General features: G+C 47.7%; 7 protein-coding genes across 7 annotated transcripts; 5 read left to right on the top strand and 2 right to left on the bottom strand.

Moving 5' to 3' along the window:
- Positions 1–44: 44 nt before the first annotated feature.
- Positions 45–1,121, bottom strand: SAMD00019534_088270 (hypothetical protein; the record flags this gene model as incomplete). Its single annotated transcript, XM_012896184.1, has 1 exon — positions 45–1,121. The coding sequence occupies one exon, from the start codon at positions 1,119–1,121 to the stop codon at positions 45–47; it is 1,077 nt and encodes a 358-aa protein (XP_012751638.1).
- Positions 1,122–2,043: 922 nt separating this feature from the next.
- Positions 2,044–3,330, top strand: SAMD00019534_088260 (hypothetical protein; the record flags this gene model as incomplete). The annotated part of the gene is made up of 1 exon (XM_012896183.1): positions 2,044–3,330. The coding sequence occupies one exon, from the start codon at positions 2,044–2,046 to the stop codon at positions 3,328–3,330; it is 1,287 nt and encodes a 428-aa protein (XP_012751637.1).
- Positions 3,331–3,561: 231 nt separating this feature from the next.
- SAMD00019534_088250 (hypothetical protein) lies at positions 3,562–4,081 on the top strand (the record flags this gene model as incomplete). Its single annotated transcript, XM_012896182.1, has 2 exons — positions 3,562–3,837; positions 3,905–4,081. 2 exons carry the CDS (start codon positions 3,562–3,564, stop codon positions 4,079–4,081), a joined length of 453 nt encoding a protein of 150 aa, XP_012751636.1.
- A 307-nt stretch (positions 4,082–4,388) lies between these two features.
- On the bottom strand, positions 4,389–8,902 carry SAMD00019534_088240 (hypothetical protein; the record flags this gene model as incomplete). The annotated part of the gene is made up of 11 exons (XM_012896181.1): positions 4,389–4,589; positions 4,666–4,905; positions 4,966–5,102; positions 5,175–5,949; positions 6,009–6,247; positions 6,310–6,422; positions 6,496–6,636; positions 6,699–6,790; positions 6,860–7,702; positions 7,771–8,687; positions 8,755–8,902. 11 exons carry the CDS (start codon positions 8,900–8,902, stop codon positions 4,389–4,391), a joined length of 3,846 nt encoding a protein of 1,281 aa, XP_012751635.1.
- A 362-nt stretch (positions 8,903–9,264) lies between these two features.
- SAMD00019534_088230 (hypothetical protein) lies at positions 9,265–10,078 on the top strand (the record flags this gene model as incomplete). Its single annotated transcript, XM_012896180.1, has 3 exons — positions 9,265–9,343; positions 9,443–9,794; positions 9,874–10,078. 3 exons carry the CDS (start codon positions 9,265–9,267, stop codon positions 10,076–10,078), a joined length of 636 nt encoding a protein of 211 aa, XP_012751634.1.
- An 809-nt stretch (positions 10,079–10,887) lies between these two features.
- SAMD00019534_088220 (hypothetical protein) lies at positions 10,888–16,889 on the top strand (the record flags this gene model as incomplete). The annotated part of the gene is made up of 3 exons (XM_012896179.1): positions 10,888–10,978; positions 11,045–13,170; positions 13,245–16,889. The coding sequence occupies 3 exons, from the start codon at positions 10,888–10,890 to the stop codon at positions 16,887–16,889; spliced, it is 5,862 nt and encodes a 1,953-aa protein (XP_012751633.1).
- Positions 16,890–17,644: 755 nt separating this feature from the next.
- Positions 17,645–19,354, top strand: SAMD00019534_088210 (hypothetical protein; the record flags this gene model as incomplete). The annotated part of the gene is made up of 4 exons (XM_012896178.1): positions 17,645–18,049; positions 18,143–18,625; positions 18,708–19,269; positions 19,344–19,354. Coding segments are annotated over 4 exons (1,461 nt in total), but the record flags the coding sequence as incomplete, so codon positions are not given.
- Between the last annotated feature and the right edge of the window lie 163 nt (positions 19,355–19,517).

The raw sequence follows: 19,517 nt of genomic DNA, 5'->3' as shown, positions 1-19,517 counted from the left end.
TTAGAATGAATGAATGAATGAATGAAAGATTTCTAGTTTATTATTTATGCCGTGGTGGTTGGTACTTCTGTGGACGTGGTGGAGGTTGATCCAGTAGTAGAGGAAGTTGATGTAGTGGAGATGGTCGTGGCAGGCGAGGTAGTAGTTGAGGTTGTTGTGGCCATTTGTTCGAGAATCTTACGAGCGACATCCTCAGCCTCACCTCTCATGTTTCCAATGATTTCATTCTTTGAATCGGCCATTTGCTCTTGGACCCTCTTCATCATTGCCTCATATTCTTCTTTAGCCTTAGTTGTCATAGTTTGGAGCTGCAGCATAACTTGTTGCATATCACCAGACTGAGTGGCCGTCAAGTTCTGGATGAGGTACTGGTTCATCAAAGCAGCTCTTTGAGCCTCGGCCAACTTCAAAGCGGCTTCAATTGAAGCCGAGTTGGCTAGGAGGGCAATGTTCTTTGCCTCATTGGCAATGGGCTGGGTCTCAGTAGAGAGGTTGTTGGCACGCATGGAATATGCCTTGGCCTCAGCGGCAATGATATTGGCCTCGGCGGCAATTGACTTGGCGTCAGCAGCAATAGCCTTTGCTTCGTTGGAAATGTTCTTGGCATCGGCGGCAATATTCTTGGCTTCAGTGGCAATGGTTCTGGCTTCCATGGCAATTGCCTTGGCGTCCTGGGCAACCAATCTGATCTCATCGATGGCAATCCACATCTGCTCCTCACTGGACAACAGTCTCGAAATGTTGAGGACGGACCAGTTGGCAGACTCGAACGAGTTGACAGTGTAGCCAAAGTTCACACGGCTGCTGACACGGATTGGTCTTGACCATTGATCCAACTGGAAGATGTTGGCCGTGGCGTTGCGAACGTTGAGACCACCCCACATTGTTGATGGACGGGACGATCCAGAGTAGACGAGCCAGAGGTCGTTGATTGGCATTGGAGCTTCATTGTTGATGACACAGTCGTAGGAGGACCAGTTCTTGTTGTTAAAATCTCTCCATTGAGAGTTCAAATAGCAGTTGATTTGGACATCCTCTGGCTTCCAAGCGTTGGCAATGGTGCCAAAGGTAAACAAGACACAGAGTGTAGCAATAAGCAATGTGGAGGTTGTAGTAGACATGATTATCTAGAGATAATAAGGAGATGGGATGGTGATTTAAGTTGACCCTTGACGAGGATCCTGGTTTAAGTAGCTTCATCATACATTTACTTACTACATTAGTTCCCTCATTGATGGAGGGAACGAATTTTAGTAGCCAGTGCCAGAGACATGGGCTCGTCATGGGCCAACAAGAGACACTTGTCTGATTCGGGCAAACTGACTATTTGATCGACTTCTTTTCTAGGCCTACGGAAGGCCAAGGATAGACCCTTGTTTGTCGAAACGGCATGCCATTTTGGATGATGGGCGTACAGAGACATGAACAACTTCATGATATTTGCAGGTAAAAGAGTGTCATCGAGGTAGCGGGCATAATAAACAACTGTCAAACAAACTATTACCTAACTTGTCACGAGAGACGAGTGTATGAAATCATGATTTACTGATCAACTCCATTCATTGTCAGCTTTCTTTAGTTTTGGTGTGACTAGATGATCAATATCAATCTCTAAAGTCATATTATATATATCTCCTTTAATATCTTAATACATTTACAATGTGAGTTTAGTGAATGTCTAAATGGTAACAGTGTCATTCGTAGACATGGGGTTGGCTTCTGTCGACATGTTGTTGTCTCTTCTACGAATCAACCACACCTTTGTATCTTTGTAGTTGAGCAAACAAAGTGTCAGTTGTGTTTGAAACTGAAAGTGTGTGAATGTTGGTGTGTGTAGAGTGTTTGTTTGAAAGGATCACGCAATGGGGTTGGAAACCAAGACATCGCAAGAGTCTAGACTAGAGTGTCAGCTGGTCCAGTCAAGATAGAGATAGAGGAGTCACTTATACATATTCCTTCATACACATACACATAACAAATACATACACATACATTATACAAACATACAAACACATACAAATCGAGAAAGAGATAGAGAGATAGATGGAGGAAACACTACCACAGATCAATTTGAAACTACGTCTACTTACTTATAATGTATTTGTTAGACCACCTGGTATAAGAACAAATTATAATGACTTTAAGGATGAACGATTGGAATGTTTGATCTCAACAGAGTTGAACGCTGAGAGATTGAACAAGGCTTTTGCATCAGCTTCCGGTGTACCTTACACTGTGTACTCGGTGGACAAGGATCGCTTCCCATCCATACCCTACCTCTCACCATGGCGCTCGCCTCGTCCACCCAAGATCCCGGCACCTAGCGCCACGCCACTCTCACCAGACATGGCCGCTGGCCACTCAAAGTTCACGCGCTTGGACACATCAATCATTGGACAATTCGACATTTGCTGCTTCCAAGAACTGTTCTCCTCATTCTCCTACAGACAACGTCGATTCCTTGAGCGTGCAAAGACGCAAGGATTCGTTCATACGGCTGCCTCGCCTCACCCGCCCTACCTGCGGTCGACCTATCTGGTGGATGGCGGCCTGGTCGTTATCTCCAAGTACCCCATCGTCGAGCAGGACTACCAACTCTATGCGCAGGGTGTCGACAGCGACATGCTTGCATCAAAGGGAGCACTATACACCAAGATTGAGATTGAGAAGCAGAAGCAATACTTGCATCTCTTCTCTACACACATGCAGGCATCATACCAACGCGCACCTGGTGGTATCCCAGATGAGAACCTCAGGAATGATTCAGTGCGCGTTGTACAAATGAACCAGCTGCGCGAGTTTATTCACGATAAGACCAAGGACGACAAGCATCCCATCATTCTGGCTGGCGACCTGAACGTCAACTCCAGAACATCAGACCCAAACGCGACATCCAGTGCAGAGTATCGCGAGATGGTCGATCTGCTCTGTACCAGGCCCACGTCGGACAACTCATCACGTGTCAAGCTGTTTGAGCTGTCCGACTGGTTGACAGAGGACACCAAGGGCATTCATCCACCAACAGTCGGCGATACATTGGACATCAATGGAACGCTGCACGCTAGAGAGACAGCACTCACTGGACAGAATGATCTATGCTGCATGAAGCGACTGGACTACATTCTTCAACTGCACCGTGTACCAGCCTCCACCAAAAACTTCACCATGTCAGCCTACAAGCAACAACAAGAGACCAATCAACAATGTCGCGTACCAGGCAGCACACGAGTCGAGCCATTCTTCATTGAAGGCTTCCCTTTCAGCCAATTGAGTGATCATTATGGAGTATCAACATCACTCAAGTTTGACATCAACAACAACAACATGTAGGACATACTACCATCCATGGATCATACAATCTATTTATAAACATTTATCAATGTAATGTTACACAAGATATGCTTGGGTTAGGGCAAGGGTAAGGGTAAGGGCAAGGGTAAGGGTTGGGGTCGAAAAACGAAAGTTGCAAAAAGACGAAAGACACTCAATCTGGTTCATTCATCATTTCAATCAAAGTTATAACTTACTACAAAGAGGAAGAAGAGAGGAAGAAAGGAAAGGATGAGTCATAAAAGAGATAGAGATGATAAGGATAAGAAACAAAAGTTCAGACCTGGTGGACATGTTGGAAAGGAACAAAGAGAGTACTTTATAAAGGCATTCGATGAGGTTAGAAACCTTGGTGCTACACAATTCGACGTCAAGGAGAAGAAGACATTCGCTCGTCAGAAACTCGTCGCACAGGGAAGGAAGGTGGCCAGACATCCACAGCCTCTAAAGGACTCATTAAGCAGGCGCAAGAAAGAGAAGAAGATCTATGAACGCGATGTATTAAATGTATGATTGATTGATGCGATGATACCTCGATTCATTCACTTACATCTATGTTATTATTACATTATAGGCTGCAGCCAATGGAGATACTATACCAAAGAAGCCTTCGATGATGAAGAAGAATGATGAGGAGAAGAAGGATCGTGGACTGACAATGAAGAATGGCAGGTTCGCAGATGGCATGCATTACCTTTCAAAGAACGATGTCAAGAATGTATATACAAAGAAGGAGAAGAAGAGGTTCTAAGAGATACTCATCACGACTACCGCATGGCGCGAGATGGCTTTGGTGTACATTCATACATACTCAACATCAATGCTGCTGGCAACAACACATGGGACCAAAGACAGTCGTATTCTCGAGAACCTTTGGCAAAGTCAATGTGGTTGGCGCAACTTAACGATCAACTCCTTGCACTGTGCGATGCAATCAAGGAGTGTACAATACAGCCAAGTAGCAAAATGGATGGATTAAATAAGCAGGTCTGTCGACCTGCACTCAATCATCTCACGAAGACGATACAACAGTGTTGATTAGTGGTGAGCGGATCGGTTTATTCATTGGAGGTTCCTATCTGATCACATGCAGAGTTGAAGTGTGACGATGGATAGACATAGATTTGATCCACTGATGCTTTGGAATACAGGATGCTTGAAGGATTGACACCGATCAATGTCACCTTTGGTGTTGGCAATGCGCCACAACCAATTGGTATGAGGTTGATCTTAAATGTCAGTGGCTTCTGATCATCAGGCTATTGGAGTATGGTGTGCATGTGTTAGGTCATGGCTAATGGAGACTGCAAGGACATGCGTGCGGATGATACATACATTGAGTTTGAATTGTGACTTGTTATGGCCGGATATCGTCCAGAATGAAGAGTCAAACTCGATCTGGTACGTTAAGAAGGTGTCCTTGCAGCATGCTGCCTCACCATTGTCTGGTGAGGATGCTGCTGGCGCCGTGGCAGCAATAGTACCCTTGGGTATGTTGGATATAGTGAACTCGTAAGGTACCAATGCGCCAATGTATACCTTCTGAGGGAGATTGGTATCGATTCGGTATAGAGGCTGGGCGTTGATGATATTGTTAGATGAGTGTGCTTGTACTAAGGCATGGCTATAACTTACCTCTGGACAATCGATGATTATAGGATAGTAGTAGTCGACCTGGTCCTTCCAGAGTTGCTTGCAACTCCTTACCAGTGGGTCAACATCCTGCAGCTTGTTGATGTACTTTATACATAGCTTCATTGATCCTTTGGTGTCTGATGAGGATAAACTTGTTAGTCGCTGAAGCATTGACGAATCAAGTAGTGAAGGCTGAGCATGACACTTACCACTAAGGTAATACCTGTTCACCTCAAAGATCATGGAGATGGTGTGTGCTGGATACAGCGTCATGTCACGGAGCGACTCGTTGTGATCCTTGACGAGATAGAATGAATGGTGGCGCTGCGAGGCATCCTCGATGTATTGTGGATCGCACTCCTCCAGTCGGTAGTCGCTCAGCACCAGAGGTGTTGATGAGCTGCACTGAAGCATGAGTTTGAGGAATAGACGATTGCCCACAGGGATCACCGTCTGATCGACTGAGAATGGACTGATGAATAGGGCAGTCGACACGAGCGACGAGGAGAAAGCCTCTTTTGTCTGCTTCTGATGCTGGAGTTCGATGGTGATCTGATGGCTGCAAGTGTCGTTGTTGACAGCCATGACAGGGATGTAGAACTCGAGCTGCTCCTCGCGTCCAATCTGCTGCAAATGTATCTTCTCGTTGACGAATGGCAGTTGCAACGTGTTCACTGTGCCATTGCTCTTTCGTTGCAGTATGTTGAACATTGGCGGTTGGATGATGGTTGCGCTTGTTGGGCTCTGGAATGAGAGCACGCCCCTCTCAATCGCGTCAGCATGAGTGTGTAGTCGCACGCCAATGTACTGCACACAGCACAGTAGTAATGCGCTATTTGGTACAAATGATTCCAATGTGATCGAAGACTCAGTCTCAATGATCTTAATTTCGCCATTCACGCCATCCTTGAGTGATTGACCAAATGATACACCTCCAATCTTCAACCAGCACGAGTCCTTGATGAATGATGCTTTGGTTGTGCCCTGTGATTATCGAGGAGGTGAGCAAATGGTGTCCTATGGTCGTCAGTTGATCAACTTACTATTGTGGTCAACTCATAGTTGTTGGTGCCTGGATTGATGGTAAAGTCCACTTGATTGAAGATCAGCTTCTCATTGGAGTTGTTGCTGCGTATAAAGTTGATGGCGCCATGGCTGGCAACAATAGGACAGAACAGATTGCTCTTGATCCTTAGATTAATTCGTACATGCTCCAAGAATCTATATTCACTGTTCACAATAGTCAGCTTTGCCTTGAACAGTGGATGCATTGATGTAGCAACTTTGATTGATTGATGAAGAGTTAGTACCTTGTCTCGTACTCCTCACGCTAGTCAGACATACTATTGAGTTGATTGTTCTTGGTCGTTTCGAATATCTCCTTCAAGTAATACTCTCTCTCTTCGTCGCTCTTTAGCAGACCAGGTGTCAGAAGACCAATGCATGTAGTGATGTAGCTAAGTGTTGGTTGATTGATTGATACTTTGGTCAGTATTCGCTGCCAAGTGACATCCCGTGTATGTTACATACTCTGACAGCTCATTCAATTGCTTGTGACAATATGCCAACTTTGTCTTGATGGCATACTCAATCATCTTCCACTTCTCGCGATTGTAGATGTTTGAAATGCGCTTGAATATTGTGCTGGCCTCTGAGAAGTTGCCTCGTTTACTACATTGTTTGATTGATTGGTTAGACACTATGGATCACTGGATTATCGATTCGATACTTACAAGTGGAAGTTGCCGAGTGAATATGATAGTCTTTGATGTGACCTGCTTCTGTTTGTTTGTACATAGAGCTTCTCAGATTGATTGAGTAGATCCTAGGATGATGATGATTCACATGGTGTTAGTGGAGATGTCACAACACTGGCAGTTGTATGTCTACATACGAGATAGAGTTTGGAAAAGTCTTTGATCGATTGGAATGCAGCCTGGAGTGCAGGGTAAGTGAACAATATGGTTGGTGACAACTGGTGGGCGCCATCAACATGAGATGGAGAGTGATGGCCTGAAGCTGCGCCAGCACCAGCACCAGCACCAGCGCCAACACCATTGGACTGAACAGGTGACAATGATGCTGGACTTGTCTTGTGAGTCTTGTTGAACATGTCATCTGCCTTCTTGTAAAAGTCCAGATTCTCATCATTTGGAAGCATGTCCAGCTTGATGGCCAGCTCCTCCAGTCGCTGTATCGCACAGAATAGAATGTCCGCAAGCATAAAGTCCAACTCCTCGCGGTCTTGCTTGTCGGGTTGCTTCTCAAGGTCGGGAAGAGAGCTAAGTGATGGTGTCCTACCCATTGCGCTCTGTATCTGGATCGATTGGACGTTGGTGAGTGACTGCGATGATGGCAGTCTGCCACCAGTGCCGCCAGCGCCACCAGTTGTCGCCTGTGGTGGTGCGAGTGTTGCGGGTGCCGGGGTCGTTGTCGTTGGCGCAATGCTCGTCACCAGGTTACCAAAGCCATTGAGGAAACGACTGAATGAGGGCGTTGTGCTCTTTGCCCTTGTGCTGCTTGCTGTGATCTGCTGTGCCTGATCTGTCTGCTCCTGCAGACGTTCAAAGGCTTCCTGACAAGCCTTGATCGTTTCCATTGATACAGAGAACACCCAAGTCTCATAAAAGTAAGGCTTGAAGCTGCTTGGATGCTTCTGGATAATGTATCCAACTGATGTAATGAATGACACTGCCTTCCTCGTCACTTCGATCGGTCGATGTAGGAGGAACAGTAACTAATGTTGTGAATGAGTATGAGTATGATTGGAATAGTTCCAGTGGTCATGCGATTGACACGACATACCTTTGATTGCCTGACGAATAGGTAATGCTTAAAGTCATACAGAGTGATCCTGTTCTGATATATGAGCTCTCGGTAGTAGCGCCTTGTGGACGAGTCAAAGAGGTTGACTCCGTCGTTGAGCTCTGCCTGCTTCATGGCTGGGGGAGCAGCCACTGCGTCTGTGGACTCGTTGATAGCTGTGGCGCGATGTCCTGACATTGGTGGCGTGAGTGCCACCTTCTCAAACTGAGACTTGTTGTCGGCAAACAACACCTCCAGCTCAATGTACTGCAGCAGAGCCTCCTCGTATAGCAGCGCACGTTCGTAGATCAGTGCCAGACTCTCCTTTAGGAAGAAGAAGCTGAGGTAGCTCCAGCCTGCAGTGGTGCGACGAGCGTCGCTTCGACGTATCTCCTCCTCGTACGTGGTGAGGTACTGCTCGGCGCTGGACACGATGCCCTCCTTGACCTTGAACAGCATGTCCTCCCAGAGGTCCTCATTCTTGTTGCTGTCATCAAAGAATCGCAGGTGGCAGCATCGGTCGCGACGCACGTTGAAGTCGTTCTTGATCTTGTCGTAGACTGTGCGCGGAAGGAATGACTTGGACTTCTGGCCCAGCGACACGTAGATGATCAGCCACTCTTGTTGGCGATCATTCATATTGGTGACCCACTGCTTGATCTTGTTCTTGACTGTGCTCTTGTAGATGTCTGTCTCGTCGCAGTGTACTAGATAGAGGTAGAGGTATGGCTTCCTGTACAAGTTCTGGAACTCAAATGTCTGTTTGAGTCGCTCGTCATCATAATGTATAATGTCCACTGGCATCAACTCTACAATCTTTGTATGACCTGTCTTTGTCTTCCAACTAATCTTCTTGAGTGGCAGATGGTTCTTGAGCTCAGGCTCAACATACTTCCATACTCCAAAGTCATCTTGGTCTGTTAACGTGTGTAAGTCAATACAATACAATCAATGTCGTTGTTCAGCGTCATTGATCAAACATACAAGTCAATGTGATACGTTCTGATGTTGCTGAAGGATCGAATAGAGATGATGGTGATGGATGAACCATCACAGTAGATGTTGTTGGTGATGATGATGTAGAAGTAGTTGTCGTTGACGTTGAAGGAGGGTTTGTTGTTGGTGATGACATCCTTGTATGTCTATATTGTTTGAATGATTGATTTGTTTGATTGATTGATTGAATATAGGACTCAATCCAATCCTATCCTAGTAGTGACTCGCTGACAAGTTTGATGTCTTATGTATAACAATATATATATAGAGTATGTAACAGTATTAGAGTTGAACTGAACTAACTCCTTTGACCTTCATCATGAAGATGTTGTTGGATTGAATGAGTGAGTGGGTGAAGTTACCAGGTCTTAATTTATGGGATACCCCAGTGTGGGTTGAGGAGACGACACTTGGCCTCAACTTTGAGTTGATTCATTCATTGAATATATTCTTTAGTTTCGTTATTTATATATAGATACAGATACAACAATAACAACAATGTCTACTACTACACAAGAACCAACTATATTGTTACCAATCGTTATAACTGGACCATCAGGAGCAGGCAAGGGAACTTGTAAGTCGTCTCATTTGACCCCCGGGTCCAACTCAACTACTTCGCTCTTTCAATCATTCACCTACTAACTCAATCAATCAATTAATCACTTATACATAGTGATCAATAGATTGAAGGATGAGTTCAAGGGATCGTTTGGATTCTGTGTTTCGCACACGACTAGGAAGCCAAGACAGGGTGAGGAGCATGGTGTTCACTATTACTTCACAACGATTCCAGAGATTGAGGCAGAGATTGCCGATGGAAAGTTCATAGAGAATGCAAATGTTCATGGTAACTACTATGGTACATCAAAGAAGGCACTACAAGACGTTCAGGACACTGGCAAGATATGCATACTCGACATTGATGTCCAAGGTTGTGAATCCGTCAAGAAGGCTGCCATCCCCTGTCTCTTCCTATTCGTCGCACCACCCTCCTACGAAGAGCTTGAGAAGAGACTCAGAGGCCGGTATGTACATCACATCCATTCATTCATTCGATCAATCATTCATTGATACACTAACAATCAATCATTCAATCAATTATAGTGGCACAGAATCAGAGGAATCAATCCAGAAGAGATTGACTAATGCTAGAATGGAGATGTCATATCAGGATAGACCTGGTTTCTTTAACCATGTTGTGATCAATGATAACTTGGACTCGGCCTATGCCAATCTCAAGAGCATTGTCAGCCCCTACATCAACCTTCAGAAGGTGCTCCATCCCAACCTGCTCACCACTCAGCAATAACATTACATACACCCTTTTGTCCATTCCAATCAATCAAACAACCATTCAATCACATGGTCATCGAACAATCAATTGATCAATCGGATGACAGATGTCTTGTTGGTACAGATGTTGGTGACGGACGACGAGTCATAGGAGTTCATTGTGTTTGACTGTGTGATGGTTGATGTTGGCATCATCATCTTCTACAACGAATACTTTCGTCTCTCTCTCACTCTTTGAGAGCTCTTAAGTTAAAATGGTTGTAGGTGATGATGCAAAGACGAGGAATAAGAATAATAATTATTATGTTCGCATGTTTTGTTTGGAAAACAACTATGGTGCACTTGATTGATGGTGGTGCGGGGGTACCATCAAAAGGAATGATCAAACGAACACTCCTTTTCCATTCGCTACCACACAGATTAAACAATGTGTCCTTGGGATGGGCACAATAGAGCGCGAATTCTCCTGATAAATTTCATGAATTTCATTTAATTGAGTGTGTTTGTTTGGTTGGTTGTTTAGCGTGACTAAGAGTGAGAGAGAGAAAGAGTAAGTGTCAACAAACAGACAGACCTTAATCATTACAATTGAATACCTGTTGTGTCCTTGACCTGACCCGAACTCCATCTCTACACATACATCATCTATTCTTTCTTATATTTATTTTTATTATAAAATACAGATTAGTTAGTAATATTTTTTATACCTCTCATCAAGAGATAACAAAGATTGTTCGATCGATTCGACGACCCAACTCATAAGGCGCGACATAGAACATCGCGAGTGAGATTGAGATAGATAGATAGAGAGAAGAGACAACAACAATGAACAACAACAATAACAACAACAATAACAACATTACAGAGATACCTAAATCACATTCTTCTGGAAAGAGGAAATTCCTTCAAGACATACGTAGGCCATTAACATCAACATCATTCAATCAATCAAACTTAGTTACTAACTAACTTAATATAACAGCATCTAGTGCAGGCGAGCATGACTTGGAGAAACAGATATATAAAGAGTTGGATGACTTGGTGTTGAGTGGAGAGAAACAGGCATTTCACTCGGTGGTGTCGTTGTCTTCTCCTTCATTGCCACAGTGGGGAGGCGACATCTCCACGACAATGGGATTCTCAAATTATAGTAGCAGTGGTAGCATGGGTGGCGTCGTAACGATATTGACCGACGAGAATGGCGACCCGGCATCGGCCGACCAGATGCCCTCCTCACACATGTCCACCAGATACGGCGCGCGACGTCCACGCAGCAACACTGGCAGCAGCATTGGTGGATCGGCCGGCCTCAAGAACGGTCTCGGCCACGGCCCTGCGAGATCAGGCGGCAACTCATCTTCGTCCACATTCCTTCAGTTGCCATCGATTGGAACGATCCCGGGAGCAAATGGTCCACAACCACAGGGTCGCCATCTGACACCCAACTCGCTGCTGGGCGTCATGCAAAAGAGCGCATCCAATTGGATCATTGACGATGTAGATGGAGGCATCAGCACACATAGCAGTTTGGGCTCGGCAAAGAGCGACAACAGCATGAGGATCGATAACCTCGTCAACTCTGAGCCATTCTTCCCGCTGACACCTCGCGGTGGCGGCTCCGACTTTACGCTCTCGCCACACTCGTCACATTCATTACTACCCGGCAATGGAAACTCTCGCGGCGGCAGCAGGAACAACAGCAACACAAACAGCATCGTCAGCACAATGCAGCTGCTCGAGGCGGCCAATGGCGCGCTCGACAGCCTGCTGCCCGTCTCACATTATAGCGGTGGCCTTAGCACGGCCAAGTTCTTGGACGACGCCCATGTCAGCCTTGGCATTGGCGGCAGCAACAGCATGGGAGGTGGCAGCAAGAGCCGGCCGACCTACATTCACAATGGATGGATGTGGGTGAAAGACAAGCATTCGATACTGGTCCTCGGACCAAACGGCATTGGAAAGAGCTTCTTGCTGAACACACTGCTCCAATTCACCTTTGTCACCTCTGGCACCAATCCGCAACCCATCATCGGCAGCCACAGACGCGCGGCACCCGCGCCACCCTCGCTGTCCGATTCGGCGCCCATGGAGACGCTCGAGAACACCAGCCCATACCTTCTGAGCAAGCTGAAGAACCATCACCAGCCCAGCCAGATCGACCAGACATACACGCTCGACGAGAAGTTCAACCTGTCCGTCGACTGGGTCAAGGAGCGCGAGCTCGAGCTGGACACAATCAACAAGACCACACAGTACCTGCTGAACATGCAGCCAGCTACACAACCATCCATCAACAACAACCACCCCTTCCTGCTGCCTCAGGGCCGTGTCGGCGCTGCACAGATGTTCCGAATCAGCTACGCCGCTACCTGCGAGATGCTTGTCGACTTCATCTCCGAGACCGAGCTGCGCGGCATCCTCTGGGAACTGCACCAGTTTGACAGCGATCGTTCGACGCCCATCCATGCACGTCGTCTCGAGTACCTGCAGCTGATGTACACAAAGTGCGTTGCGCTGCAGCCAGGCACCACCACACACAAGCAATTGGCCGACGTCAAGACATCGTGGGACCTTCCGATCGCCGCCAACATCCGTCCGTTGCTCGGCAAGACAATTCAGTTCAAGGGCATTGGTAACGATCACAACATCGACAGGATCTTCATCCGCGAGAAGCTGAGAGAGGTGCTTGCCGACTACTCCTTTGTCACATCCAGCTTCTTCCTGAAGCTGCCATGCAGTATCCTGCGTGGCAGACGCGAGATCACAATTCTCTCGGACGACACGCGTCGTGGAAACATCTCCAAGTCGCGCATCACGCAAGCTATCAATGAAGCCGATCAGATCGCGTTGTCTTTCGACTTCCGCGGCCTCTCTGCCGACTTGGCCGACATCATCATTGGTTCCAACTTCATGCAGAAGCTGGGCATGGATGGAGTGGTGCAGTTTGCAGAGCTGGGCGAGCGACAACAGAACAAGTACGACTATCCCAAGGGTATCTACAACTCCAAGGGCATGATCATCTCGCAACTCAAGAAGCTATATCGCAATGCTCGCTCCCCTCACAACCTCGAACATATACTCAACACATTCAAACTGATTCAACTGATGGTATGTATACCCCAACCTTCTGTCCATGGTCCTAGCTCACTCACTGACTCGCTCACCTCACCTCTAATATACAGCCGCTATTGTTCTCTTCAGCAGACTTGAACAAAGCATTGCCATCAGAGTATGACATATTATTCAACTCGATGCATCACCTCAAGGCCATCTCCAACATTCCTTTGTTCATCAAGATCATCAATCAAGCATCTTATGACAGTTGGTCTCGTCAACTGCGCGCACTTGACGAGTTCAAGGACAGCTTTGCCAGGACCACATCGATAGTTCATCTCAAGAGCACTCAGCCACAGGCAATACCGATCATCCACCTGGAGAATAGTGCCTCCAATGTACATAACAACTCAAATCAGATGGTCGACTCGCCGCCAGAGCAGCCGCCCCAGTCTCCCGCCACCGTGATGATGGAGGAGAACCTCTCTAGTTCGTTCACAGAGCAGCTGCACGTTACTCGTCCACAGCATCAGCAGCAGCAACAGCAGCATCCACCCGGCCCAGGCACCGGTGGAATCCGCGGCAACAACTGGCGTAGCCAGTATCTTCAGTACAAGCAGGTGGGCCCCAGCCCCGGCCCCTCCAGCGTCGAGGGAATCACCTCCTCGCTGCGCACTCGTGTCGCCCAGTGGAAGCGCAAGCTGTTGGCCTACATCAGCTCAGAGGCCTCAGAGTCGGTCTTTTTGAACCGCGTGGCCGAGTGCGAGTCCATCTCGATGAATGAGTGGGAACGATTCCGCATCTCATCGCCTGACTATGTGGGCACCGTTACCGAGATCTGCTCGAACCTCTACGCGCTGACCTCTTCGCGTCTGGTCAACACAAATGGCAACGGCAGTCCGATCGACTTTTACAGCACCACCTCAAGCAACCCAGTAGTGCTGCTATGCAAGCAGCTCATCATGTGGACGCCCAACTTCTGGCGCGAGAATCTGATTGACCGCCTGCCGCCTCTGCAGGACGAGATCATAGTGTTCTCCCAGAGCATCCTGGGCGACGTCAGCAAGCTGCTTCTCAACAAGGTGGCCATGACGGCCGAGGAGAAGGCTATGCACGTCAAACTGGTCAAGTACTGCCAGGCATCGTCCGACCGCAACATCCACACCAAGATCCAGCACATCCAGAACTACTTTGTCGGCCAGAACATGACCCAGTTGATCTACACCATCTGCCTTGACGCTCTGTGCTCCGAGCTGATGCTCAAGGTCAACGACCCCAAGCTGCTGTTTAGCTACCACGACCTGATCCAGAAGTGCTTCCACAGCACGCCACTCATGTCGGCGGCGCGCATCCAGCAACGCCTGCTCGAGATGCTCGGCACGGCTCTGTCCTACATCGACTCGATCGAGAAGCATCTCGAGCACACAATGCAGTACCTGCTCAACTCACCATTCCGCCTGCGTCGCCAGAAGCAGGCCAAGGCCAAGCCCGAGTTTGTGCTCAACATCATCGACAACTACATCAACATCGTCGATCCCTTCGAAAGCAAGGATCCACGCGTGGCCCATGCCAGCAAGCACAAGTTGTCAGCCCCTCCATTGGTCATCACACATGCCAACAGCAACAGTACGACACAATTGCCAATCATCATGGTGGCTGATGCACATCAACAACATCAACAGCAGCAAGACGATGATCAAATGATGGAGGTGATTACTGATGACATCGATGCCAGCGCAAAGAAGAAGAACAGAACAGATAGTGGCAATGGACACACCTCACCAGAGATGCAGCAGCATGGCTCGACATCGTATCTCTACTCGCCCAAGACCAAGCTGGCGCCACAGACGCCCGCACCCTTGCTCCAGCTATGCATCGCCAAGGTGTGTCAACAGATACACACCCTTCGCGGCATCACCCTGCCCGACGAACTGCTACAAAAGGTGATTACAATGCTAATCAATCAGGAGCGCGTCAAGGGTAGCAGCGGTCCAATCACAACTCCACTGGACGACACAATGTTGTCTCGCTTGCTAGTGCCAACGATCCTGGCACTCGATTTGGAGGGCGCGCATCTGCTCACGGCCAACAGCACACGAACAATTGGAAGTGTCTGCACTCAGCTCCAGAAGCTCTCGCTGGCCAACTGCACCAACATCTCGTCAGAATCACTTACGGCCATTGGTAACGGCTGCAAGAACCTCGAAGTGATCAATCTCAAGGGTTGCTTCCAGGTGTGCAACGCCGGCGTGCTTGCCCTAGCACGTGGCTGCCACGCGCTGCGATCCATCAACCTATCCGGCTGCATCAAGGTGACTGACGCAGCAATTCACGAACTGCACCAATACAGTCGCCGCCTGCAGACTCTGGAGCTTCGCCGCTGTGTCCAAGTTACGGATGCAGCGTTCCAGGCGTTCAACCTGACCACACTGCAGTCGATCGACCTGCTCGAGTGCAGCTACATCACCGACCACGCCATTGTAAATATATGTAACAACAGTCGTCAGCTGACCAGCATCAAGATCAGCGGCAAGGGCATCACAGACGTGGCGCTCAAATGCATCGGAGCACGCTGCAAGTCGCTCGCCGTCCTCGAGACAATCATGTGCGAGCAAATCACTGACGAGGGCGTTCAGGCCATCGTGCGCAACTGTCTGGATATCAGCACGCTCAACCTGTGCTCGTCCAAGAATATCACGACGGCCGCATTCCAAATCGACGACGAGCTGATCCTGCCGGCCGACGACAATGTCGACTCGATGGACACACTGATCGCCGCCGCCACTTCCACAGCCAACCAGCAATGTCTGCAGAGACTTGTGCATCTTGACCTGAACCGATGCATCAATACCAATGACAGCTCGGTGCTGGCCATCACTATCCAGGCCACGCACCTCGAGACCATCAGTTTGGCATACTGCGAGGACATCACCGACGAGTCGATCGTAGCGATCGCACAGCGCTGTCCCAACCTGAAGAACATCGACCTGACCAAGTGCAAGAACGTCACCGATGCGTCGGTCATGGAGCTGGCACGCACCAAGCCTCAGCTCAACCGTCTGGTTCTGTTTGCCTGCACTCTGATCACGGACAATGCCATTATCGAGGTGGCCACGATGTGTCCGTCGCTCATCCATCTGGACATCAGCATGTGTGAGAAGATCACTGACGCCAGTTTGATTCGCATTGCCCACGGCCTGCCAATGCTGCGTGTCATCTGTCTCGAGGAGTGCGTCATCACAGACACTGGAGTGTCTGCACTCGGCTCCATCTCGGACGGCTTTGGCTGTGCACAACTCGAGTCCATCAAGCTTGGATACTGCCGCTTCATCTCTGACTCTGCACTGTTACGTATTGCTGTTGGATGTCCAATGCTGTCAAGTGTGGACCTGTCCTATTGTAGCAACCTTATCACTCCACAAGGCATCCGCCACGCGATCAAGATGTGGCCCAAGCTGCACACTCTCAAGCTGCGCGGCTACAACTCACTCACAAGCGATACAATCATTGATGGCACGCCACTACGACTCAAGTCTGCCAACCTTTCATGGTGTTTGCACTTGGAGGATAGCGCATTGATCAACTTTGCCAAGAGCTGCCCGTCGCTGGAGAACCTGGACATCTCGCGCTGTCCCAAGATCACTGACGCCGCATTGGAGAGCGTGATCGACTCGTGCTCTTCGATCCGCTTTGTCAATGTCAGCGGCTGCAAAGACATATCGAGCTTCATCGTGCAGAAGCTAACCTCACATGGTGTTTCCATTTACCGATAGATAGTTGGTTGGCGCCAACAAGAGAGAGAACAACCCATCAATTCCCAACAATCCATCCATCCATCCCTCAACTCAGCCCAGGGTTGCCTTTCAAACTCCCACCTGGAAGGCCTTGCCCTATATTTATTTATTCGTAATAAATACTTCCTCTTTCATAGATACTACTATCACTGTGATGTTGCCAACTCTATCATTCAATCAATCAATTATTGCCACATCATCGCATGGACCAACAAAGACATCAAGACCCCCGCCAAGACATGAATTGACGTGTTCCCTGACAATAGCTTGTGTGTGTGGTGGTGACCTGTGCTGATTGTTGGGCTGGGGCTGCCTGCAAGTGACCTCACCCAATCACGATCACCATCCGATTTGCCTAAGCTCACACAGTTCTTGACAAGGGTTCAACTTTTCAAAAAGGGTTCGATGAAGGATGTTGGTGTGTGGCTAACCCAAAAATAAAATTACAAGGTACAACACAACACACAAGAGTGAGTGGACATTCACACGCGCACTAACACGACCATTCATTCATTCATTCACTCCATCCATCTATCCATCCAATCTCTTACTTCAACTTTATAGTTATTCGTAACATTTGTATACATATATATATACTTCCATCAATCAATCAGTCAATATCATACTATCAAACTGATCAATCAGTCAATATCATACGATCAATCAATTAATCAATCAGTCGAATAAGGGAAACAAATAGAATAGAATAGAATAGATAAACAGACAGCAACAGAATGATGTATGGAAAGCTCGTGGATATATCTGATGATGAATCAGACGAAGAGGTCAATCTGTTGAATACATCACAACATAATAATGGCGCAAAGGATATGATGCCATCGATGATTGGCGGTGGTACCCAAGAGACTATATTAAAGATGTGGGATGAGAAACAGAACAATAGACATAGGACACCTCATGAGGACATCAAGAATATCTCAGAGAAGCATAGCGATGTCGATCGAAAGATATCCAACCTCTTGTCGATCATCGAGAGACCGTGGTCCTTTGTCGAGTTGGACGGTCCAATCTGCTCGATCGAGGGTGAGCTGCTCAAGAAGAAGCGATTCAGCTCAGGTTGGAAGAAGTATTACTTTGCTCTCAACGGTAACAACCTGTATTATTACAACAACAAGAATGTATGTATCATTAGTTGATTGATTGATTGATCACCTGATCGATCTCACTCACTCACTCACTCAATCAATCAATCAAATCAATCATACATAAAGTCCAAGAAACCAAAGGGAATCATCTCGATATCATTCGTATCACCTCCATTGGTGATGTCTGAGAAGCATATCATTGATATGCGAACACCAGACGTCAGCAAGTACATGTTCCAGGTGTTCTCGTACAAGCGCATCGACGCGTTCTGCGCCACAAACAATGAGGACTTTGAGCGCTGGAACTTTGTCATGCAGAAGCTCACCAAGAACACGCTGACGCTCGACGACTACAACGAGCGCTACCAGGCCTTCCAAGAGGTGTACCCGCTGTTTGAGAAGAAGACCGAGCTGGAGCTCGACCGTCTGTTGCTGCTGCTGGCCGAGATCGACAACAAATCCACACACATCATTGGCAAGTCCAAGAAGGAGAAGACTGGCACGCTCCTCATGATGGAGGAGGACGAGAACAATGGAGAAATCACCTGGAAGCAGTATTACTTTGCTCTCCTCAATCAGTGTATATACTATTACAAGTCATCCAAGTTGGTACGTATCGTTCATTCATTCATTCGTTCGTTCAATCAACTCGATTGACTCAATCACTAACGCACGACAACAACATACTTAGCCGCCACAAGGAGTGATCACATTGAAATACACTGAGATACAGACTTGCGACACATCGATCTCGAATGACTTGCTACATTCGTTCAAGCTGGTGACACCTCTGAGTGTCTTTATTCTGAAGGCCAAGCATCAGGTGGCCATGGAGGACTGGGTTGAGTCGCTCCAGTGCTCCAAGCTGGGCAGGCCTCGTGCCATCGCCCCGAGCGTCGCCGCCGTCATCGAACCATCGATCAATAGCAATGCCGCCCCTCTAGCACTTGGCAAGAAGAGCGTTGCTATTCTCACCTTCACACCGGCCAACGCGGCACCAGGCTCGAAGCCCAAGATGGTGAAGCTGGTGATAGGCTCAAACACAGTCGGACGATCAGAGTCATGTAATATACAAGTGGACGATAAATTGGTGTCGAGGACGCATTGCAAGGTCGAAGTGAGCGAGACAGCCTGCATCCTGCTCGACATGGGCTCTGGTCATGGAACAAAGATCAACCACAGGCCAGTGGACCGTCATCCTCTCCAAATAGGAGACGTCTTTAAGATTGGCAAGACAAAGATAAGGTTCGATGGTAAGTATGAATTGATTGATCGATCGAGGAGTGAGACCATTCTCTAACATTCCAACAACATCCATTCATTTTAGTTGTAAAGAAATAATAATCACAATCACTCTAAAGGTTGGCCAAGCCATCCATCACTCAAATAATAAACTTGCCATGTTGGACATGTTGTTGTCCAAACCATCCCATTCTCAGGTTTACCAATGACTTGGTCAATTATTACCAAATTACCAATATATCTCACGCTTCATTTGTGG

Source organism: Acytostelium subglobosum, assembly GCF_000787575.1.
Source record: "Acytostelium subglobosum LB1 DNA, scaffold: scaffold19, whole genome shotgun sequence".
NCBI lineage: Eukaryota > Evosea > Eumycetozoa > Acytosteliales > Acytosteliaceae > Acytostelium > Acytostelium subglobosum.
The sequence above is the reverse complement of the archived record's forward strand: the minus strand, read 5'-3'. Positions and strand labels throughout refer to the sequence as shown.